The sequence below is a fragment of the Etheostoma spectabile genome, chromosome 20, assembly GCF_008692095.1.
Source record: "Etheostoma spectabile isolate EspeVRDwgs_2016 chromosome 20, UIUC_Espe_1.0, whole genome shotgun sequence".
NCBI classification, from domain to species: Eukaryota; Metazoa; Chordata; class Actinopteri; order Perciformes; family Percidae; genus Etheostoma; species Etheostoma spectabile.
Window position 1 is genome coordinate 14861423 of NC_045752.1, and position 25888 is coordinate 14887310.

Below are 25888 nucleotides of genomic sequence, written 5' to 3' on the forward strand. Positions count from 1 at the left end.
ACAACCACACAACAAACAGACACAGAACACAGACGTTTACATGTCTTTGTCTAGGGGTCTACTGTCTCATTATCTATTTGGCTGTGGGCTATAGCAGCTATGCACTGATATCCTTTCATATTGAATCGCATTTCTAAAACCACTCGATTCTCCTCCTGCCATGACTTAAAGTATGCAAATAGATGCAATATTCTTCTGTGTGACAATTGAAAGTCATTTCAAATAAATATGAAACTGGTGGGATCCAAATGTGGAAGCAATTGCAATTCAATTCATAATATCATTCAGAAGAACTTCTAATACGAGTGTTAATATTGCTTGGCTGTCCAATGAATCTACTTAATATTCTAGATAAACAGCACACCCAATAAACCTGCCAGACAGATTCAAATTAACTTTTTAAAAGATTAAATACATATCGTTACCAAATACCAGATACCTTTGGGTTTTGATCATGATTCTGATGAACAGAAGCTATTATTTGTTGGTGACCTTATGATTAATCTACCACAGAATCCGAAAATGAGGTATCCGTTTAGTTTAATTGAAATTGTGTATTATGATTCAAGAAGAATATATTTGAGCACAATATTGTCTCTTCAAACAAGGAATAGAGACATTAAAAGACGGCTTCGATTAAAATCACACAGTTCAAACTTAAAAAAAAATATCCTCTTCCCATTTTCTAAATGAAATTACACTACGTTTAAACAGAAGAGGGTTGAAATTAAGATGTAACAAGTTGCCACTGTTGGCAGTGACCCAAATCAACCTCGAAGGAAATAAGTCACAAACTCATGTACCAACCTGCAACACAGCGTCCCCGACGAAGAGCTTCCCCGTCTGATCGGCTGAAGGCGTCAGTTGTCAAGTGTCAGAGGTTAATGAAAACATTACAAAATAATTGCTCATTTCATACATGGTAATGTGGTGGAAATAGCAATCATGGTCTCTGTCTGGCTAATCTCTGGCAACATCCTACAGCTCAGAGAAAGAACACAGGAAAGCATGAAATTTGAAACTAATCAGGATATAGAGTCATTTGCAGTAGCACGGGAGGAAACAACGAAAGCTCTGTTGTGAAAAGATTTGTAAAGCTCTGTGAAAGGGGCTCTTAATGTCCCCGGGGATATAAAGACATGATTCTCTTGTATCCAAAAAAGGAATAATTAGTAATAAAACACTCACACGATGCTCTGATATTGCATCTTAACAGGGTAATGAGATGACATCCATTTTTAAAATGTAACCGACAAACATGACGGATGAGGCATTGGTGCATTACTCTTCTAATCTGGTTTACCCACTCTGTATCTTTCTTTTATAGCAAACTATGTTACCTCTTTGAAAACAGCGAGTTAAACAAAGACAAATCAAGTAACGGAGCCAGGCTAAATGTTTCCCCATGTTTCCAGTCTTTATGCTAAGCTACACACCTCCTGACTTCAGCTCCACAATAAAAAAGGAGCATTAAGTGGCAGTTTAGTTTAATTTCTCGTCCTAAGGAGAACCGCTCAATCTGTGCAGTGGTACAATATCTTCTGTTGCTCTGGAGGGAGTTTTCCGAAGTCTGAGGATATAACCCTGATGATGTCATCAGGGTCGAGACTACACATTTATAACAAAAAAGTCTGTGTAACAAACTGGGGTTGAAACAAACCTTCCCAATTTTGAGATTGATATCAAAATTCTCGCCTCACTTTGGAAAAAAGAATGCTAAATTATGTACATGTCAAAACTTGAATTATTCCTCTCCCTTCCAAATTGGACCAATTTCCTCACTCTTCTGAAAATGATGCCCTCAAAATGTCTTTGTGAACGTAAATGTCACCTGTAAAATAATTTCCATAATCAACTTGATTAATGACATTTCACACTGCATTGAAAACCATTGCCAAATTCACATTGCAGTATTGAAAAATAAAACACATTCTTACCTACTTGATCTTTGAAAATTTTAGAAATAACCACGGGTACGTTGTGCTCCGCACCTCCCTGAAAAGCAGGGGGGAAAGATGAGGATCAACGTTATTGAATGATGGTGAAATTTGCTGCCAAAACTGCTTTCATCTCTGCAACCCAAAGCCTTTTTCATTTCCACTTTAGTCCCTTCATAATCAAAACATATCTGCTTACTTTGATGCTTAAGCCCAGACCGCCAGTCGCCTGTCTTCGCAGTACAACAGTTCTGTGCTTTAGAAAGTGGGAGTTTTTTATTGGCAATAGGATATTGTGAACATTGAAACATTATTCTGGAGTTATGCGGCATGAATTACAATGCAAGTCTGGAGCCCTCGGGCGCACTTACATTTACTTGGGATTCACTTCCACTTGTGCAAACCACATCCAGCTTCTGTATGGTTAATACGTCTTTGATCAATTTTAGGCAGACATCGTAGGTATTGTTGGTCTCCTCATTGTACAGCAAAGCAATTCCAGATTTTGTCTGTTGGAATTGAGAAGAGCATTGACATTTTGCCTAGCAGAGCAATTATGTACACAATGGACATTTTAATCCTCTTTCCTCATTTGTCATTTGTGTACCCCATTCTACTGGTGTAGGTTTGGGTTAATTGGTTTTGCTTGACATTGTGAAAGTGTGAACCTTTGTGCAATAGAAAAAAAAAAAGGAATTGCATGCTTCAAATTTCATATCTTTACCTTTTAAGAAAAGGGATAAACAAAAAGTTCAGGAAATTGCACAAGACACTTTGAGGACAGATATGACGACAACAGCAAAGATAAAAGAACGTAGCACACAAAATCACACTTTAGACTAAAGCTCTGTCACTAACTGCAAACGCCTAAAGTTGCACAACCAAACCATTAAACAACTCTTATTAATAAAAAATAACCTGGACTTTTTTGTCTATAGAACAAGCAAATGACTATTGTGACTTTTAATTTGGCACTGATAACAGCGGTGAGATGTTCCCTCAAGTTTTGAAATGTTTAATATTGAAGTGGTGAAGTGGTATTGAAGTCCATTTTTTTCCTAAGATTCCTCAAACTCAAGTCACAGGAGGTAAAACAATTGATGGATGATATGACATAAACTAATGAAAGAACGGGCTGTGTTTGATTGAAAAACTATTGCCACTGAAGTGACTTGAATGTAAATTTAGGAAATGGCTTAATATGCAAAGAACAAATTTAACAGGAACATAAATATAATGCAGTCTAATACATGCACCACAAACAATGGCCTCAAAAGTTACTATAGACTTCAATCAGCATGTTTTTGACAGTTTTACCAGAAATGGGAATTAGAGGCTTCATATAGATATGATTTATTGCAATATGCTTCTGTTGTATTTCAGCTATTGTATCCACCCCCTCTTTCATTTGATACTGAAACAGGTTTTACTCTAGGTTTCCCTTTTGGCTGAAGCATCATCAAATGCCTCCTACAACACTGTCAATAATAAGTAGAGCACGATGTAGAGTACCTTACCTTTTTAACCCTTTTAGCACTGCTTTACTATGCTTATTGTATGCAGAAGTGAACGATGAAGGTTGTTACATTACAATTGCATTTTGCCATTGTTAGCTGATCCAGAGTTTTATTTGTAATGATCAGTAGAAGAGAAATACAAATGTTAGTGGTTTGTCATTCTTTTGCTGGCAGATTTCTGTAGCAAAATAGCAAAAGAATGACCTTTTTATTGATGATGTACTCTTAAAGGGTAAGAGTGGGTCAACAAAAGTTAATCAATATATGAGTGAGTTCGAATTCTCTTTGAAAAGGGGAAAACAATGCAGTTTTTTTTTTTGCGTGATTTACCTTACCTGAACAGCTTTGAAGTCACTGGAATAATTATATGACTTTTTTCGAGTTGAATGGTGTTTTCTCGCTCCCCCCTAGCGCCTGTGAGCGGAAAAAAACACCCTTGCGAGCGTCAGGAATTATAGCGTGATTTCAGGTCTCACGATGTAACAAATTTCTTCACGGCACTGCACACACACACGCCCATTCAGGAACCGGCTAACAAGGTAGCGATGGAGTTTTTCGCACTATTGTCATGCTGAGCCAGCAAAAAAGAAACAAAAACTTAGGAAAGCATTGTCGGAGGAACAGAGAAAGAGGAAGCGGCCAACTGACCGAGCGAGGGATCAGACACAAGTAAACAGAGGAGCTGCCGAATATCTATTCCGAAGTTGTAGGGAGAGCTCTATAGAGCAACCTGCGAGCAAAAGACCAAAACTGTATAGTGCCCGTTTAAGAGCCTATGGAATGAAGGTCGTGCTCTGTTCCTTCCAAAGGAGACAACGTGTAAATTAAGGCTTCTGGTGAGGAGCTGTGTGGAGATATGGTTTCTGGGCTACACAATAGATACATTCAGGGTACACAAAACAAGTCTAAATGTTTGATGGCACACAAAGGCAGCATGAGTCAGTCCCAGTGACCATCTACCATTATTTTTACTAGGTCACTGCTCAACTTCTAGGCAACTCTCTCAACTTATCGTTTGTTGTCTTTGATCTTTTCAACAGTAAATCACACATTCAAGCCCCGTCTGCTAAAAATTTCCTTCCCATACAATTAAACTCCATTCTCAAATTAGGTTTCGAGGGAAACTTACTGTATTTTGTTCTGCATTAGAGTCTACAACAAGAGTTCAAGTCCAAGAGGGGTGGATGGATGGGTCAAACACTGGACTTTCATCCATGAGAGTTGTTTGTCTCCCATGTAAAAACAAAATATTGAGTTATTTAACTAAGTATGTTTGTTACTATACAAACTTACTTATTTTAAAACACAAACTATGATTTTTTCTCAGACCTAATAAAGTAGTTTTGTTCAAACAAAGCAAACCGCTTCACAATGCCCGCTTTTCACTAGTTCAAGGACGTGTTGAAACAAATGTAATTCGGGAGAAAAATACATTTCCATTTGAAACGTAATAAAAAATGCGGTTTAGTTATATGAGAAAGTAATTTTTTGAAGTCAGGGTTCATGGACATTCATGTATCCATGAAAACTTCCAAGCTAGGCCATACACTTTATATTACTCTGTTGAAGAGTTTGACACACAAGGAATAAAAGATATTTTGTTCACATTTTATTTGGCTACCAACAATTGAAAAAAGAAAAAAAAAAGACATTGCGAAACTTTGCGAAAGTTTATTGTGCACTTCGTATCAAATATGTTCTAAGCAGACATTTAGTCCCAACTGTGACTTTAACACTTTGCTCCGTGACGTAATTTGAATCACAACACATACAGTATATGAGGACTACTCATTGCTACGAGTTTGACTGTTTGGCCATTTGCCATAAATCCCAACTGGACCCATGAAAAAGTGACAGCTAATGCTACTCTATTTTATAGCCATTAGCTCAACAGGTGTTGAAATTACATGAAAAAAAAGCCATGTTGAGTTTGAATCATTGAACATTATAGGCCTTTTAAGGAAAAAAAAAAAACTTTCTTCTATTAGCGTAAAAGATCATTTGAAATAGTTTGCCTTGTGGTCCAGCAGAGGACGCTCTTAAAATACCTATCAGTAGTTGAAAAACGTTACACTCCTAATCATCATTCATAGGCTATACAGTATGACAGGCTGCGGTCAGTAATGCAAAGGAGGTTCGCGGTACATCTCCTAGCAACGCCGGCTCTCAGATGTTAGTCACAGCTGCCATGGGATACGCCCACCCATAGGCATGAAACTTAAGAAACTGCTTCCAGTTTTAAATGAGAAAAACATGCAGGTTTTTCTTTTATAGCAAACTGTGTTACCTCCTTGAAAACAGTCAGTGTTAGAGGAAGGCATATTTTTGAGAGCCAGGTAAAACGTTTCCCCATGTTTCCAGTCTTTATGCTGAGCTAGGCTGAACACCTCATGAATTCAGCTCCAGAATAAAAAAGGACATTAAGTGGCACATATTTTACACGTGAAGTTTAGTATACTTACTAATCTACAATAACACAGCTGATATCAGAGCTCAAATACATATCACATTTGCTGGGAAACTAATTAAAAAACAGTGAACTGATGCCTGCTGTGGTGCTTAAATAATGGCGGGAATGATGGCATTTGACGGAAAATCTGGCTTGGCTTCATTAAAGAGACACGACTGGATTGACAGCAAGAGCTTTAATGGTTTCCTTAATTAAAAACAGCTCCATTACCAGTAAGCCAAATTTTTCTTTGACTTCACATTAGTATGACATGTCATGGATTTATATACCGATTATGAAGTAGTTATTATATGTTTCGAGTATTTAGTGATGAAGCCCTCAAGAAAGAAGTGTGGTGAAAATGTGTGGGAAGTGGGAAATGCTGCCCCTGAAAAAGTTTCCAGCTCTTATCATTTATCAGCTCTGTGCTTCTGCCAGCCTGTTCATGTGTGACTGTGTGCAGGCATGTGGGACCTTAAAGCATATTCTACTCACTGTGGTGCCATCTCGCAACCTCATCTCGTTTGTGTAGTTCACATATTCTCTTTAGGCAGTCTGACAAAATGTCTTTATTTCAATGGGAAAAACACACAGACAACATTCAAATCACACATCCACTGCAGAAGCACATTATTTGCAATATATTTAAAGCGAGATAAAAGTCTTGTGACAGCATATCATATTCATCATGCTGACTCTTGTCAAATTGTGTCCTCTTCTTTTTTTACTTAGACCTTACAGACAAACCGTTGGGGGGTGCCAAGCTGACAACCTAATGCAATCCACAGCTCACGTATTTGTGAAGCTTGAAATGTCCAGTTTTGTTGTTTTAGTAAAAAGGCTGGGGAGGTTTAGATTCAAGTCATGGACATCTGTGAGGCTTGATCGTAATATGTGGATGAATCGTAGCAGCTGAAGTCAGATCAGTTTTTCAAGGATTGCGAGACTATGAACTTAGTCTCTGTGGTTTCTGAAGAGCCCAAAATGAAGCTTAAAGTGGGAGGCTCCCAATGTCTCTGATTGTCGCCATATTGACAGTGCCTGACATCATCTAATCCAAATATGGGCAAAGAGGTGGAGTATGGTTGGAGATGACGAGGGTCAAATAATTTTGCCCTCGGTTTGGTTTGGCTTCACACCTGGAAAAATCCAAGCGTACCAAAATGTGTCATTACAAATCACGCAAGAATGTCCACTCCTATTATTGGTTGGATGTGACTTGGGGCGGGAGCAAGAAAGTAAATACAAGAAGAAGGTCCTGTGTTCTGGACTAGTGCATATTTCCTGCACCTCCATGGTCAAACCAGATTATTTCATTACAATGACATTGTTTTGCAAGAGACGTTACTATGTCTGCTCTGGTCACCGAGACTTCTCTCTGCCTCCAATTTTAGCGGCAGCTGGTGTGACCACGGATATGCGAGTGACGTTTCTGTGATAGCAACACTGCAAGCTGCTACAGTTTGCTGCTCTGCTGCATCGCAGATTGCTCAACACACCTGACTACAGGAGACATTAGCTCAGACATGCGACGTATGTATAGTTGGTGCGGTTTGAGTACGGATTACGTTCTCACCACAAACAAACCGCTCCAGGGTTTGATTGAAAGAGCACCGAGACCACTTCTTCAAGCAAGTCTCGGTACACTTGTTTGGTCCGCTTTTGGTGCGCACCAGAGTTTGACTACAGTGTTCTCACCAGTCCAAACGAACCGCACCAGCGGGGCAAACAAACTAGTTTGATTCAACCGAACTAAACGAGGTTGGTGTGAAAGCGCCCTTACACAGATCTGTCCATGATGGATAATTGCACTTGCACAGGATAATAATATCTATAAAACCAATGTGTTTGAAATTAAATTGTTTACTAGAGCACAAACTTCTTCAAAGATCTAGTCTCTTAATTTTGCTCTTTCAAAGTACACAGATTGATAAAATGTACATTTTCTTCTGGGAGAGCATGCCGCTGGACCGTCTTAGAGGGTGAAAATTCCTGTAGGTTATTTTTTTTCAAATTGCGATATATGTCGCGGAAAAAGGTGGAGCCCTACTCACTACCATTTACAGCCAAATTACTGTCGAGGAAAAAAGTCCGCCAAGTTGACTCAAAGATTTACAAAAGGCATAAAGTCACCAAATCCTCCGTGGCACAGAAGGTAATCTATGTACAAAATTTATGAAAACTCAAAGCTACACATATATAAAAGTTGTCTATACATTATAGATTGTGAAAGGACAAATTGTGCCCGAGGGTGATCATGTATAGTTAATTTGCTTTGTTGGAGGCATCAAGATAGATAGATCTAGAACTCTCACTTGTTCTCTGCAATTCACTCCAACACATTGATATGAATTATAAAATACAAGCACAAATGATTTTCAAAAAAAAGGAACAAAATTAAGGGCCCTATTTTAATGATTTAAGCGTTGGGCACGGTCATGTCTTCGATACTAGGAACCAAGCGCATGGCTGCCCGCATCTGCTTCACGACATTAGTACTTTCATAAAAAGGGCCACGAATGGATCAGCCAAATTAATTGATATTGAATGAAAAATTCCTCATGGAAACTGTAAAATTTGATGGAATTTTTATGAACATCGACTCAAAAGAAATACGTTTGGACTCATCGAATTTTATCTTGATCGATATACAGCTAATGCAATAAACGGTGATTGAAACGTTATTTGCCAAATAAATTGTGATTAAGTTTTAGTTAATTTTATGGTTAAAACCCACCACAAAACAAAGAAGAATAAGTTTTAGTTAATTTTCGCCCAGTATTTTTGCTCTGTTTGCACACATGGTGGGTGTCAGCAAAGACAGATGGAAGCGGATGGACGAGGAGACAAGAGACTTTTTGAATTTAATTCACCAGCAAAATATAACGGATACTTTAGATAGCAAAAACCTAAGAAATGCCATAATTTATCTGGAACTCGCAAAAGGGGCTACAAAGGTTACAAAGCGGTACATGTCTCAAAAACAGTTCATCATCATAGCGATGTGTTGACAGTGCCTTTTTTTATTCTAGCTTGATATGTCGCTATCAGCTGGGAGTGGCACATAAGCACTATTATAACTCATGCAATATTGATCATTTGTTTGTAGACGGCGTGATCCATTTTGTCTAGAAAAACTTTGTTTGCAAATGTTTGCTTGAATGTTGTGCAATTCAGTGCAAAAATGATGGGAAACACCTTAAAATGTCTCAAATCAAGACGATATACCAATTTGATTGCAAAACAGCATGTGACATCACGCACAGGTTTTTATTTGCTTCAAAGCTGTTGGATCAAAACACACTTTTACCAGCTTTATTCGCTTGAGTTTTTTTTTTACCCAACTTCAGATAAGTGGATGGAAACTTAGCTTCTGTCTTCATTAATTCATGGGTGTGTCTTGGGCGTAACATGCAATGAACCAATCAGGGCGTCATATCCCATTCCCTTTAAAAGCTAAGCGCATTTGTACCTTGGGGCATTGATATTATCATGGTGGATTTGCACCATCAAATTTTTATTTTTAATATTGTGCATGTGTGTGTGTGCTGCTGCGCTTTCCTGTGGAAGTGTGTGTGTAACAAGCATAGTGTGTGCGCACTGTGCACGAGTCTAGGCACATTTTACTAATGTGCTGTCAAAATTCAATGAAATGCTGCAATGTTGGCTTTATTTTTTTAGGCTTTTCCCTTTATTAGATAGAGAAAGTGGATAGACAGGAAAGTAGGGAAAGAGAGGGGATGACACGCAGCAAAATGCCATAGGTCGGATTCGAACCCAGGCCACTCCAAAGGACATTTTAGGTCTCAGTGTCAGTTAGGCACAAAAATGGGCGCAGGTGCATTTGCTATTTAAACAACGTGTGCGCCGGGGGGGAAAACAACTGCGTTAGTCTTAAAAAAAGCAAAGACACTGCGCCAGGCTTTGCGCTTTACTAACACATCATGTTAGTAATTGACATTTGCAGCACTAACATGGCTAGTTTAGAGACATTTATCTTATTAAACCAAGGTTTTGTTGGTAGTTCTGTTTTTCTGAAGTCTAATACAACTAATAAATCACAGCATTGGTTGCTGAACGGACAGTAGCCATAACTCGAGTTTAAGTTCCAGGGCTCTCCTAAACATATTTGGTTTACACTCTCCGTCCTTTGTTAATTTGAACTGACAGTTGGTGATTAGCCAGATTTGTCACATTGGCTTGGAGTGCTTATAACCATGTCTGCAGTGGAGATGACATCATGGTGTGTCTGAGGAGAGGCCGAGTGGATAGATTTTTGTTCATTGAATGCTTTTATTTGCATTACTAAATTACATAGAACATTCAGTTTGCACATACATTGCAAAATATAGCATCCAGATTAAAATCAGATATTAAGACGGACGTCTTAAGCCTTGTGTCTTTATTATATACTTCAAAAACACACTGAAAAAAATATTTCTACTCCCTTAATGATTACCTAGCATAGTCTTTTCCCAGGGAGTAGGGCTCCTCCCTTCAAATCATTGAGAAGAGCACAGAAACAAAAGTGTCTCTGAAGTGACCAAAACTCTAAAATGTGGCAGACAATAGTATTTATTAGGGGTTGGAATCTCTTGGCACCTCACACTTCGATTAAGATTCTAAACAGATTATCGATGCAGCAATTTTATGTACATTTCCATGCGTGATTTAAAAAAATATACATACAAATCTGAGTAATTCTAATCACTTCATAGACAAAGCAGCTAGACAAAGCTTAGATTCTGACATTTATTTGTTACACACAAGTTTAAAAAAAAAGGTTTTGTCTTTTGTCTTGTCTAGGTTTTTATTTTGTAGTCATTCCATGCTTAAGCCTTAAACATGCTTGTGAAAGTCACCTTCTCTCACAGTAATCCATGTCAGAGGGTCAGTCATGTTTAAAGGAGAATTGGGTTCTTAGTACATGAAACATGAGGTAGTCACATATAATCATCCCTTTCTCACACACCACACACACACACACACAACACCACACACACCACACACAACACACACACACACACACACACACACACACACACACACACACACACACACACACACACACACACACACACACACACACACACACACACACACACACACACACACACACACACACACACACACACACACACACACACACACACACACACACACACACACACACACACACACACCACACACATTCATGGTCTATCTATAGTGTAGGCTATCTGCTTAAGCACAACACACTTTTTCACCAGAGCAAACAGCAACAACAGTCTACCAACAGTCTATTTAACACAGGAAGAGAGAAATGCCTCAAGATTTTAAAAATCACTGGCACCTCTAAATTGTGTAAGACAGCGGCTGCAAACTGTCAACTCTCATCTCAACTGTTTATAGTGTTTGTACCAAGGTAGCACAGTTGTGGTTCCTTTGGGAGGGGGTAAAATACACTTCTCAGAGTTGAAAGAATTGAATCAGAATGAGATCTTACTTGGCTTTTCAGTGACTCACAAGTGACAGGGTGCAATTTTTCTTTTGCTAAAACACTGCTGTTAAGATCCATTCTTAACGATTCACCTTCCAAAGTTCACCGGAAATGAAGAGCTATTGTCAACGCCGCATCATCATCGAGACCAGTACGTATTTCCCTTCAGAGCTAATGTAGGCTTCATAAGTGGCCTGATGTTTACACTTGTGGGACTGCGTTGTTCTAGCGTATGTCTGTAAGAGACTAGCCGGGCGGGCATGTAAATGAGTTGGGGATGTGTGGTAGAGTGAGAGAGAGAGCAGGGGGGGATTAGCTTCAAACGTTAACCCACTCCTTGATTTCCTGTCGTTTATGGAGGAAGAGAACCCGGAAATGAGTTGGCGGAAATACGACGCTACCGAGCAAAGGTGCACGTCAGGCTACGCTGTTGTATCTCCACGTACAGTACATACCCACTGCATCGATTTAACGCATGAGCATTACATTGGCCTTTAGTCAACCAATAGGTCATTTTGGTCTTAACTGGAGCGTGCAAATTTGACGTCATGGGATCGCCATACCCATTTATACCCACACTGGTGCTCGCAACACAAGTTGCAGTCTTCTCCTGAACCGAGGTGGTGTTAATGAGGAAAGGCTATGACTTTGCTATTTCTATTTGCTTTTGATTCTTTGTGGAGAAACTTTGTTTTACAGATCTGTCGATTAAATCAACTAATCAATGATTTGACATAATCATATAAGTGTAACGCTGCATTTCAAAGTAAAGTGTCTGTCTGTCTGTCACACACACAGACAGACAGAAAGACAGACACGCACAGACAAGCACACACGCGCGCGCACACCCACAGTCATCAAACCTGACCAATACCAAAGCTGCAAAGATTAATCAATTAGTTGTCATCTATTAAATCGCCAACTATTTTGATAACAGATTAATCCGTTTGAGTTCTTTTTGGAAAAAAAAATTCTCTGATTCCAGCTTCTTAAATGTGAATATTTTCTAGTTTCTTTTCTCCTCTATGACAGTAAACTGAAGAATGTTTATGCGCAAAACAAGATATTTGATGACATCATCCTGGGCTTTTGAAAACCTTAATTGACATCTTTTGCCATTTTATAAACCACACTACAACACTTAATAGACAAGGTCGCTCTCTGAATAATCACACCCAATTCCATCAGTTCAGTTTCACAATAAAACACCTGGTAGGTTTTATGATTACTAAGTTGCGATGAGTGGAATTGTCTCTAGGCCATAGCCAGACATTGCTCCCAATTCCTGTCTCTGGCTACAGAGCGACTACAATAAACATTCTTTTGAACCGAGGGGTTGTTAATGAGTAGGAAATAATGACTAGACTAATACAAAAAAAAACACGTCCTGCAAAAAGACCAAAAAAACCCAGAACAGTCTAAATCACTTCACTACATACACTACCAAGACACATTTGGATACATACAGCCTCAGACAAGTACTGGATGATGTTGACAGGTGTCACAATTACTATTCAAGCTGAGCACTTTTATCTGGATCCTTTAAAAGACATGCACATTTAAAACAGATGAAGATTATGAAACCCAGCACTCTATTTAACTTATCCTCTTTTTTATAGTCAATTAAAACTACCCCGTGAAAGTCAGCAGTGAAATAGCTACGGATGTAAGGTTTTACAGTTACACAAACATGTTAATTTATCATCTACTGTAAATTGCCTGAGATTTTAGAAAAGTTTAGGTTTTCTTCATTATTATTAATCATCTTAGAAATTCAAGCAGAGAGCTACAACCTGGAGCAAAAAGCTGTGAAATATTTGCAGTATTTATAACAACCATCAGAAATAGATAACGGGCATATGCTCATTTTTTTGCAATAGTTAATATCCAGACAAGTCCAGGTTCCACAGCAAAACTGCAAGCACACATATTTTACAAACTGTGAGCTTGCTATTTTGCCAACATACACATTTTAGAAGTTGCAAAAATGTAAGTTAGAAATCATGCCAAAGTAATCTACTGTTTTGAAATACAAATATGTAGTGTTGCCTGGCAGTGTTTAAGTTAAAAAGGTTGGAAATGTCAAGGATTTTCCAAAAATCCATGAAAAACAACCCAGAAATGCAGCTGCACTAATGAGCCTAACGCATCATTTTAAATGAGACAACTTTGGTAATTTCGCCAAACATGGCTTCACAACGCTACTATTTACCACTTCATTCCATCAGGACACACTTTTACATAAGAGTGGTAACAGCAAAGTGGCAAAACCTGTGTTCCCAGTTACTGCAGAAGAACAGGCTGACTTCAAATACCGCAATATCTGTGTTTTTATCCCGCTCTCTAGGGGATATTAACCTAGGCTTCGGATTCACGGTGATGGATTATAATCATTCATGAAGCAGCATGTCTGCTCAAGCTGTTTGTAATGCATTTTTGAAAAGGAGTTTTGCTTTTGAAAACTGCAGCAGACAGTTGTACAGTAAATACTTAGTGCCTGACTCTCCAGACTTGCACTGGAGTTATAGTTAAGACAGCATAAAGAGTTCTTATGAATCTAATTATTACTTTATATTATATTGTTCTTTATCATAGTCTAGAGTAGTGAAACATGTGACAAGATACAAAATTAAATTCAGGAAGGTGGGTCCCGGGGCATACACCCACAGAAGAAAATGTTTGCGGTTTTAATATGCAAATTAAGCCTTTGGAATGTTTTGAGATTAATACAAGTTTAACTGTATAATAATATATATTTTAAGATTATAATTATTGCAAATACTTAAACGTTGCAGCTTTTTGGCTAAATGTGGAGCTTATTTTAATTTATATATACATTACCATTCAAAAGTTTTGGGGTCACATTGAAATGTCCTTATTTTTGAAGGAAAAGCACTGTACTTTTCAATGAAGATAACTTTAAACTAGTCTTAACTTGAAGAAATACCCTCTATGCATTGCTAAAATGGTAAATGACTATTCTACTGCAATGTTCTGTTTTTTTGTGCAATATCTACATAGGTGTATAGAGGCCCATTTTTCCAGCAACTATCACTCCAGTGTTCTAATGGTACAATGTGTTTGCTCATTGGCTCAGAAGGCTAATTGATGATTAGAAAACCCTTGTGCAATCATGTTCACACATCTGAAAACAGTTTAGGTCGTTACAGAGCTACAAACTGACCTTCCTTGAGCAGATTGAGTTTTGGAGCATCCCATTTGTGGGTCAATTAACGCTCAAAAGGGCCAGAAAAGAAGAACTTTCATCTGAAACTCGACAGTCTATTCTTGTCCTTAGAAATGAAGGCTATTCCATGCGAGACACTGCTAGAAATTGAAGATTTCCTACAACGGTGGTACACTCTCTTTCAGGACAGCACAAACAGGCTCTAACCAGAGTAAAAGAGAGTGAGGCCCGCGTTGCACAACTGAGCAAGAATAAAGTACATTAGAGTCTCTAGTTTGAGAAACAGACGCCTCCACAGGTCCCCAACTGGCATCTTCATTAAATAGTACCCGCACAAAACACCAGTGAAGAGGCGGCTGCGGGATTCTGGGCTTCAGGGCAGAGTGGCAAAAAAAAGCCTATCTGAGACTGGCCAATAAAAAAAAAGATTAAGATGGGCAAAAGAACACAGACATTGGACAGAGGAAGACTGAACAAAAGTGTTGTGGACAGATGAATCCAAGTTTGAGGTGTTTGGATCACAAGAAGAACGTTTGTAATCACGAACAATGAAAAAATGCTGGAAGAATGCCTGACGCCATCTGTTTAAGCATGGTGGAGGTAATATGATGGTCTGGGGGTTGCTTTGGTGCTGGTAAGGTGGAGATTTTGTACATGGTAAAAGGGTTCTGAATAGGAATCTATCACTCCATTTTGTGCAACCACCAAAAAAAAGCCCCAGCGCAACAAAAAATGTCCAAAAAAGTGGCCACAAACAAACACACCAAAAAAACTGCAGGGGCAGGCAGCCAAAAACACCCAAAACTCAACCAAAAAGATCAACAAAAAAAAGACACCATAAGAAGCAAAAAAACAACCCCCACCCCAAACAAAACCACCCAGCCCAAAGCCCAAGACACAAAAAAAAACAAAAAACCCCCACCACAAAGAAGCAAACAACAAGCCAACCAAAAAAACAAACCCCAAAGGATCAAAAAAACGCCATGCCATACCCGGTGGAAAGCGCTTGATGGAGCCAATTCATCCTACAACAGGACAATGACCCTAAACACACCTCCAAATTGTCAGAACTATTTAGAAGCAGAAGCAGACAGCTGGTATTCATCGGTAATGGAGTGGCCAGCGCAGTCACCAGATCTGAACCCCATTGAGCTGTTGTGGGGCACTTGACCGTATGGTACGCAAGAAGTGCCCATCCACCAATCCAACTGTGGGAGCTGCTTCTGGAAGCGTGGGGTGCAATTTCTCCAGATACCTCAACAAATTAACAGCTAATGCCAAAGGTCTGCAATGCTGTAATTGCTGCAAATGGAGGACTCTTGACGAAAGCAAAGTTGATGTAAAAAAAAAAGTATTTCAAATACAAATCATTATTTCTAACCTTGTCAATGTCTTGACTATTTTCTATTCATTTCACAACGTATGTGGTGAATAAGTGTGACTTTTCAGGAAAACACAAAATTGTTTGGGTGACCCCAAACTTTTGAACGGTAGTGTATATTTTATATATTATTTTACATTCTGCTGGGTGGCTTGTGAATTTCCCCCTGGGGACTAATAAATCCTTGACATAAAAATACAATTAATATTGTTTTTATAATTGTGTTAATACAAATCTGTAGAGTAACTAAAGCTGTCAGATGGTAGTAAAATGTACAATATTTGCCTTTGAGATGTAGTGGAGTATAGAAATACTCAAGTTAATTACTTATTAGTAAGTATTTAATGTTTATACTTTAGTATAGTACTTTTCTCCACTGATAACAGATGAGAAATACCATAAAGTTAGTTAATGCAAGCTAGTGTAACTAATATTACATATCAGGAAGGTGGCTTTAAACAGTCACAATGTTGTTTAAGTACCTTTTAAACATGACAAGATAACAAACCCGCGTTAATGTTACGTTTCACGTACGTTTTGATGGACACATTTGTCAAGGAGTCTTCCTCTCCACACTCTTGCTGAGAGTTGAATGAGAAAAACAATATCACTATAATGCTCTTATGCTAAAACTGTATGAAAATTCAGCTTGCAGTCAGTTGGCATAGCTTAGCTTAGCACAAAGACTGGAAACGGGGAAACAGCCAGCCTAGCTACGTCCAAAGGTTACAAAATGTGAAAACGAGCACCTTTAAAGTGCACTCATTTAAAATGTCTCGTTTGTTTGTTTAATTTGTACCGACACAAAGTAAACTGAACCGTTTCACAAAAGCTGTTGTGGCAGTAGCTCAATCTGTAGGGAGTTGGGTTGGGAACCGGAGGGTCACTGGTTCAAGTCCCCGTATGGACCAAAAAGTACAGAGTTAGGATTGGTGGCTGGAGAGATGCCACTTCACCTCCTGGGCCCTGCCAGGTGCTCTTGAGCAAGGCATACCCCCCCCAACCGCTTAGGGCGCTGGCTCTGACATCTCTCCATTAGTGCATGTACAGATCCTATGTGTGTGTGGGGTTCAGGACTGTGTGTGATAACTAACAAAGTGTGGACACAGAGTGTAAATTCTAATTTCCCCATTGGGGATCAATAAACAGATTAGAATTAAACAAGCAAAATTCTGGTTTCCCTTTGTTTCCAGTCTTTTTGCTGAGCTAAGTTAACCCGCTGCTAGCTTCATATTTAGCTTACAGGAATGAGGGTGTTATCGATCTCCTTATATAACTCTGGGTAGGAGAGCAAATTAGTGCTTTTCCCAAAATGTCAACCCATTCCTTAAAAGTAAATCATTCATAAAAAATGTGAAAGGTTGATAAACCGTAGCCAGGCTGAAACTATCCTAATATGCACAAAGCTCACAGAAATGTATTATCTTCCACAATCATCCTGGTTCAATCTTCTACTCAAAAAAGGCTCCATGGGGAATCAGGCCACTTGAAGTATTTCCACTCAGATGTGTATTCGTTGTTTGAAGAGGCTCATATCACAGAGCTGTACTGCTCAAATAGCATCACGGCCGGCAGTTTACCTAAATCCTTCCAACATGTGTGAGATTATTGCATGTGGCTTTGAGAGAAGGGAAATAGTAGACTAGAACAGTCTGGTCAGTACACTTTCTAAACATAACCTTTACTTTTTGAATATTAAGAGTATATTGCGTGTGTCATTTTCTCTCTCACATACAAACACAGACGCACACAATCAAAAATGCAGTTATAGGCGTTATGCATGAGTAGGGATTGGGTGTTCTTATTGTTTTGGCACTACGAGAGGAGTAATTCTGGTTGAATGTAGGTTTTGAGGAACTAATCTAGGACAATGAATATTTCCAACAGTCTTTTATTTCCATTTCAAGGAGAAAAAAACAACAACTAACGATTGCTCTTTCATTAGGTGCAGTTTTCTTAAGTGGTGAGAGAATCCACTGTCAGTTGGTAAAGGGACACGGTAGATTTCTTTATATCTCACTTGGAAATGAATGGGGACATTAAAATGCATAACATTCCTGCCTCAAATCTAAATAAGAATGCTAATGAAACGCTGTGGGTATTAATAATGCAGAAGGCCAGTTTACTTTTATTTGCAAAGAAAACATTTCAAGGAAGGTTCTAAAAAACAGTGACAGTGCAACTTGTTCTGATGTATCAGGATTATGACACAACATATCCTCTTGACATTTTAAAAATTAAGAACCCTATCTAATTAAGACTTTAGTTATAGCCTGGTTTTGTAGTCAGTTGAATTATGGAGTATGCATGTGCATAATACTGTATTATATGTGTATCTTTGCACTTCCTAGAGGGACTAATTATGAGCTTTAAAAAAAAAAAAAAATTTAGGATATAACACTAGAGGCTGCCCTTTGGCCTAATGTGCAAATCTCATGGGTTCCTCAAGTTCCTGTCATTAGTTCATGTATTTTAAAAAATTTAAAGTGAAACTGTGGAGACACCCGACAGGAACACACACACACACACACACACACACACACACACACACACACACACACACACACACACACACACACACACACACACGTTTGTACAGTATCACTACAATTTAATACAGCATAAGGAGGAAGGAGCCAAACAACATGCTTGCATTCTTACTCTGGGGTCATTAAATTAGACATATTCCTTTTGAAGGACTGACTCCAATGACGGGAGGAAAATTGAATATTGTTCAGATCATTAAAGAGACTACATATTACCTTTCAGTTTGAAAATATAATGTCTGATTGTTTTGTGTGCTTTCCAATTGCCTGAATAGCTCTAGGAAAATGAAACGTTAAAAGAGAATACATATTCATGCTCCAACGGGAGTGATTTGGTTAAAATATGATTGACTTCCTGAATACAAAGCATCGACTTTCACACTCCACCGGTGTATAATTATGCTTCTGCAGCTCCTGCCAGGAGACACCCTCAGGCGTGTGACCACAGGGGGTTGGAAATTTCCTATGACATGCATGTCACTTATTTGTTATGCCTTTAGAAAGGGACAATGGTTTGATTGCCTGATAACCATTCTGCAGCACACTGTATTTAATCCCATTTGTAGTGATCTGAGTTTTGGGTTTACCTTGTTGCTTGTTCCCTCTGTACCGGTCATGTTGACTAACAAGTCGATATCACCAAGAGTGCGGTCATGTAGGGCTGCGTTTGAATTCTAGGTGAGATGAATTTAAAATTTTTACATTATTTAACAAAATGTATCAAGTTTAGGTTAGATATGTCAACCCATGTTGTTCCTCTTTTACTCTCATATTTAAGCAAGCTATCAATTCTGTCTGTTGGTTCAGTTCGAAGCATTAAGCGTACACATGTTCCACCAACACAAGTTCCTTCCCAAGGCTATTTTGCAGTTTAGCGCTGCCCAAGGCAATTGCGATTGGTTTAAAGAAATGCCAATACACTAGCATGTTATTCTCCCATCCCGGATTGCTGTATGGACTAACCAGACCCATCTCCACAGCGCTGTGGAGGAAGGTCTGGTAATGCCAGACTCATGCATGCATGCATACATAATGAATGAATGAATGTATGTACACACTAATACACACACACACACAAGGTGTGACAAAAAAGTGTTTGCCCCCTTCCTCATTTCCTGTTCCTTGCATGTTTGTCCACTTAATGTGTTGGGACATCAAACCAATTTTAACAATAGTCAAGGCAACACAAGTAAACACAAAGCAATTTGTAAATGAAGGCGTATTATTAAAAGGTGAAAAAAAACCAACACATCATGGCCCTGGTGAAAAAGTGATTGCCCCCTAAACCTAATAACTGGTGGGGCACACCTTAGCAGCAACAACTGCAACCAAGCGTTTGCGATAACGTGCAATGAGGCTTTACAGCGTCTGGGGAATTTTGGCCCATCATCTTTGCGAAATGTCTAATTCAGTACATTAGAGGGTTTTGAGCATGAACGGCCTTTTTAAGGTCAACCACAACATCTCAATGGATTCAGGTCAGGACTTTGGCTAGGCCACTCAAAGTCTTCATTTTGTTTTTCTTAGCCATCGGTGGTGGACTTGCTGGTGTGTTTAGGATCATTGTCTGCTGCAGAACCCAAGTTTGTTTCAGCTTGAGTACACGAACAGATGGTTGGACATTCTCCTTCAGGATCTCTTGGTAGACACAGCAGATAATAGTCCTTTTATCACGGCAAGTCTCCAGGTCTGAAGCAGCAAAACAGCCAGACCACACACTACCACCACCATATTTTACTGTGGTATAATGTTCTTTTTATGAAATGCAGTGTTCCTTCTACGCCAGATATACTTGGACACACACCTTCCAAGAGGTTCACTTTTGTCTCATCGGTCACAGAATGTCCCAGAAGTCTTGGGGATCATCAGATGTGTTGTGGAGAAATTGAGACGAGCTTTGATGTTTTTTTGCTCAGCAGTGGTTTTTCCTTGGAACTCTGCCATGCAGGCCATTTTTGCCCAGTTTTTCCTGATGGTGGAGGCATGAACGCTGACCTTAACTGAGGCAAGTGAGGCCTGCAGTTCTTTGGACGTTGTTGTGGGGTCTTTTGTGACCTTTGGATGAGTCTTCGTTGGCTCTGGGGTAATTTGGGCAGCCGGCCACTCCTGGGAAGGGTCACACTGTTCCATGTTTTCGCCATTTGTGGATAATGGCTCTCACTGTGGTTCGCTGGATTCCCAAAGCTTTGGAAATGGCTTTATAACCCTTTCCAGGATGATAGATCTCAATTACTTTCTTTTCAATTGTTCCTGAATTTCTTGGGGTCTCGGCATGATGTGTAGCTTTTAAGGATCTTCTGGTGGACCTTACTGTGTCAAGCAGCTCCTATTAAGTGAGCCTTGATTGTGAAAAGGTGTGGCAATAATCAGGCCTGGGTGTGGCTAGAGAAATTGAACTCAGGTGTGGACAACCACCGTTATAGTATGTTTTAACAAGGGGGGCAATCACTTTTCAAACAGGGCCATGATGGTTGGATTTTTTTTCACCTTTAATAATAAAACACTTCATTACAAATTGCATTTTGTGTTACTTGTGTTGTCCTGACTATTGTTTAAATTGGTTTGATGTTCCGAAACACTTAAGTGTGACAAAACATGCAAAGGAACAGGAAATGGGAAGGGGGCAAACACTTTTTCACACCACTGTATATAATATATATATATATATATATATATATATATATTATATATATATATATATAATATATATAGTCAGAGACTATATTGAAAGTAAACGTAAGCCACACGTTCATATGAACCTTACAAAATTGATCTCATCCACCTAATGTACTACAGCCACTAGCAGTCAATGTGGGCTTACAGACAAAACACACGGATTACAGTGCTTATTTTTCATATCTTATGCACAAATTGTTAATGAGAACAGCCTGTTCAGTTAGCTACAGTTACATCTGGCAATTAGTGGATGTTCATATTTAGTAACAACTAATCCTGTAAGAACTAGTTTCTGTGATGCAACCAGTTTTTTTTTTTTTTATATTTGATACGTAAAACTCCAGTTAGTAAACACTTAGGCTACGTTACAACTACAGATTAGTTCAAGCAAACAGCTCCAAATGTTTTAAGTTTGAATAGTGCAAACCAATTTACAAAATCACTAGTTTGAAACAGCTTGTGTTACTAAAAATTAAGGTCTTCATTACACACACACACACACAAACACACACACACACACACACACCACACACACACACACACCCAACACACACACACACACACAACACACACACACACACACACACACCCACACACACACACACACAAACACAACAACACACACACACACACACCACCACCAAACACACCACACACCACACAACACACACACACACACACACACACACACACACACACACCACACACACACACACCACACACACCTGGAACTGAGACAGGGATGAAGTCTCTCCAAGCGTAGGGAAGTAGGTAAACACCCTGCAAACGCTGACTGTCCGTCACAGCACTAATACACCCTGACAAACAATTCAAACACACAGCCAGACTCATGCACACACTGTAGACACCAAATGTCCTGCTTGTCTGTATAAATCTTGTTATCTAGACGGCAATTAAAATACCTTCAGCACCAACTAGACCTTCACAAACACAAACCTTTGATTACTTAGTTCTGCTGCAACCTGGATTACAGAGAATCCTACTCACTACTCAGAAACTTAAACTTAAGAGACATCTGCTATTGCTTATGCACACAGTGTACCTTGTTAAAATAAGTGTGGCTCGCCAGCCCTTTAATCTAATTGATCAGTGATTGCCAATTAAAAACATTAGAAATCATTTTAGCATGTTTCAAAAAGCCAAATGCAAGAATTTTAAAGAGCCGTTAGGTTCACTGAATTTGATTGAAGGCCACTTGCAAGCCTTTCTGATTACAGCTGTTTAAGGACCAGCAAAAAGTGTATCTACTGAGGTTCAATCAGGTCTACGCTTAATACCCTGAAACTGTAAACCAGGCAGGTGATCACAAATATGCATGATGGAGTGAAAGCCTTGCAGACATTACTGAGTTTCTGGGAGAGCCAATTACTACCTGAAACTCTGTACTGGATAATTGTAGCCATCAGTCAGTGGTAAGTAAAAAATGTGTAAAAACTGAGCACACTCTAAGCAAAACGTATGATGTGCTATGAGTTGGATTTACCTTTGAGCAGTAGACACAGAATATGAAAGGCTGTTAAAAAAGGCCAAATAATTCTTTTTCAAGCAGCCTAACCACACTGCCCATTTACACATGAAGCCCCCAAGAAAGATCACCTCAGTAGCCTACACACTGACCTGACAAAAGAAAATAATGGTCAGAATAGTGTTAATATAATTAATGCAGCTGCAGTACTCTGCAACTTTACAACCAGCCAGCCAGCAATACTTTATTCTAGTATCAGATATAACTACATTTTTAATATAGGCATATTCTACGGAGAAATACTGCATGGTAATTAAAAATCTCTAAAACCTTCAAGAAATGTCGACAAAATTCGAAGTTAAGCTAAGCTACTGTAGTGTTTGTGTGTCAGTATAGCACACCTGCTGTACCCTGTCAAATCACAAGAGATAAAATCAACCAAAACGCGCCGTCTCATCAGAAGGAAAGTTCGTCACACCAGCCTGCACTCACATATCCAGTAGTTTAATGTGTACTTGCTTATCGGTCAAATTCCGTATCTCGTACAGACGGACAAATGGACTTTTTTAAAATGAGCATGGTCTTCTGGTTGATTCGGTTTTCACATAATAAGCAAAGCAATGCGGTGTGTCAATAACATTTGTTCAAAACTTGTAGCAACGCACCCGTCACTCTCCCGCCCTAGACGATCACGGTATTTGCATGGAGGAGTGCTGCCAAATGTTATTGGTGAAAGTTATAAGTTTGTTCAAGTACGATCGCCATAGTTTGACAAATATAGGCCGAAATGTGCAGATGCTGCCATTTGTGTGGAAAACAGGGTTATTTCAAAGCCTATAACTATCCTCGAGTATTTATAAGCAAGGAAACACTAAACAGACGGTTTTTTAGAGGTAGTTTGGCGTTTATACTCTGTACATCAGATTAAAGGCGTAACTTACGCTTTGTAACTGCCCCCCTCACATCTCACGGGAATAGGACAAACTGCCCCCTAATTTAAGCTCATTCAAATACATTTAAATTAATAGGGTTACTTGCCGAAGTTGGAACCAAAAGGCTGGCGGGTCGCTCGGTCAGCTCAGGTTGCTGTTTCCCGGTTACATTCATTTCCCATAAAACCGCTTTCTCTGTCCGCTGATTTCGACGAGAGTTCCTCAAGTCATTTGCCCAGCAATTGACTGCAAGTGCTAGGCTACTCGCTGGCGTCCCGTTCAACGTCAGAGGCTGACGGAGAAACCATGCCTGTACGCTCGACCGCTGTTTTTTCTTTTTTCTTTAAATAGAACAATGTTGCCTGCTGCAGGGACAAAATAGTAAATCGTTGCTCATTTCTCCACGGCTCAGCCCTAACTGTCAGCACAGTGGCTCCTACTGCTGCTGCTCATCAGTCTGCATGTCTCTCCACCTGCTGCCCGTCCGATTAACCATTCCTGCGTCAAACCACAGGACATTAACCCATTCACCGGTATTTAAATCCTGAAAGCATGTTTAGCATAAATCATGGATTTATTTATGATTTCTGTATCTTTATTAGTGCAATGTAGTGTCGGGCTATATCCCAATCAGTAGCCTACAATTCGTTTTGGATTCAGCCTCAAAGCCACCAATTCAAAACAACATGAAAATCAATAAACCTAGAACTTAGTCCTTCAAAAGTGTGCCAGCGTCCCTGATCATGTTACATCTTCATACTTGCACAAATTAATTTCTGTGGACAGGGGAGTGGACCTTGCTCATTTTCCTGGAGGAGGGGGAGATGGGTCAGAGATAATTTTTGGGATTCGGTCACAGAGCTTGTACTCTGAATCCTACAACCCTCAGACTCAGAACCAAATGTTAGTGGTATAGACTGGTGTATACCTCTTCTAATAACCATCACTCTGTCAGGAGCAATAGAGGTTATAAATAGAGACTCTCAAACACCTAAGTGCAGACAGTACCTGAGATGTGGTTTTACTTTGTTTGATTGCATGCATAATATAAGAATTTGTGACAGACCTTCCTTTGCTATTTTTTAATGATCAGGATTAGAGCTTTAGCAGCATCTGGGGGGGATAACAATGCTGGACTGCTACAGTGTAGGCCTACTACTACAGCATAGCACTGTCATCGGAGTATGAACAGGTGTTAACAGAGGATTGGTTAGGTAGGTGTGATTGTTAGGCAAACTTCAATAACAGGCATCTATTCCATTTCTTTCTGCTAAAATCATGAGATGATGTGTGAACACGGTTATGTATTCATCCCTTAACTTATTGTTGGCAAATAATGCAGGCTGTGTGGAATTCAGCATGCAGCTTTTAGTAATAGTAGTGCTCTAGAGAAGTGTTTCTCAAATGGGGGTACTTTGGAGGACTGCAGGGGGTACATGAGATATTTAAAAAATGTTAAATAGTTACAAGGCTGTTGTCCAGAACATTGTTCTTCTTTATGTTGACTTTTTTTCCTATTAAAAATGTGCCTTTTTGTTGCCTACTATGGACCTATTCTTGCCTTCATTCCTTCTGTCTTTCTACTTTTTACAAGTTTTCACTTTTTTTTAAAGTTAGGTCACTGTTTTTGATGTTTCTTATACTATTTTTTTTACCTATTCTTGCCTTACTTCCTTCCTTATTTCCCCCATCTTTTTCCAAGGTTTTGTCTTTTTTTCTCATCAGCATTTTAATTTTTCAATTACAAAGCAGTTGTTAGTAAATCTATCATTGCCAGTGCTATACTGTTCCTCTATATATAGAATTCTTTTTTCCAAAAATGATTAGCGCTGGTCAGGGGATACTTGGCAGCGGTAGCCCAAAAGTTGCCTAATAGCAAGAACACATACACCAAACTTTATGGAATCCTTAAACAAAGCAGCCTATGAAACTAATGTGTCCTTTATGCTTACTTGCTGTTTGGAGTAATGGTCGCCCAAACTGTGGGGGTCGGGCGCCCACAGCTTGGGCGACGTTTACCAGGAGGGACCCAGACCCAGCCCACTATTCAGCCCATTTTCTATAACCAGTGCAGAATGAACGCATTGCAGAACCAGCAAGCCAACCAGCGGATGGCTGGCTAGTTAGCTAGCTTGCTAACTCTGCTATGCCCCCAAGACACACCGGTCACAGAATGCTCATCTGGCGATAGCAATGTGCTTTCCTACGCTGCTGCAAGTGCGTGTGGATCAAGCATTAAGTTGTTAAATTCGATTCAGTCAGCGGCTGGCTCTCTATGCCATGTTACTAACTCCACAG

The 25888-nt window shown here is 39.3% G+C and overlaps 1 protein-coding gene across 1 annotated transcript in view; it reads right to left on the bottom strand.

Moving 5' to 3' along the window:
* Window positions 1–24095, bottom strand: part of sntg2 (syntrophin, gamma 2) — a 69420-nt gene extending 45325 nt beyond the window's left edge. The window contains exons 1-5 of the mRNA XM_032500070.1: window positions 23697–24095; window positions 2309–2446; window positions 2137–2193; window positions 1938–1995; window positions 808–851 (exon numbers count right to left, since the gene is read on the bottom strand). Of these exons, the coding sequence (XP_032355961.1) occupies window positions 808–851; window positions 1938–1995; window positions 2137–2193; window positions 2309–2446; window positions 23697–23765 (366 nt within the window). The 5' untranslated portion in view covers window positions 23766–24095. The remainder of the gene's footprint in view (window positions 1–807; window positions 852–1937; window positions 1996–2136; window positions 2194–2308; window positions 2447–23696) is intronic.
* Window positions 24096–25888: the final 1793 nt, after the last annotated feature.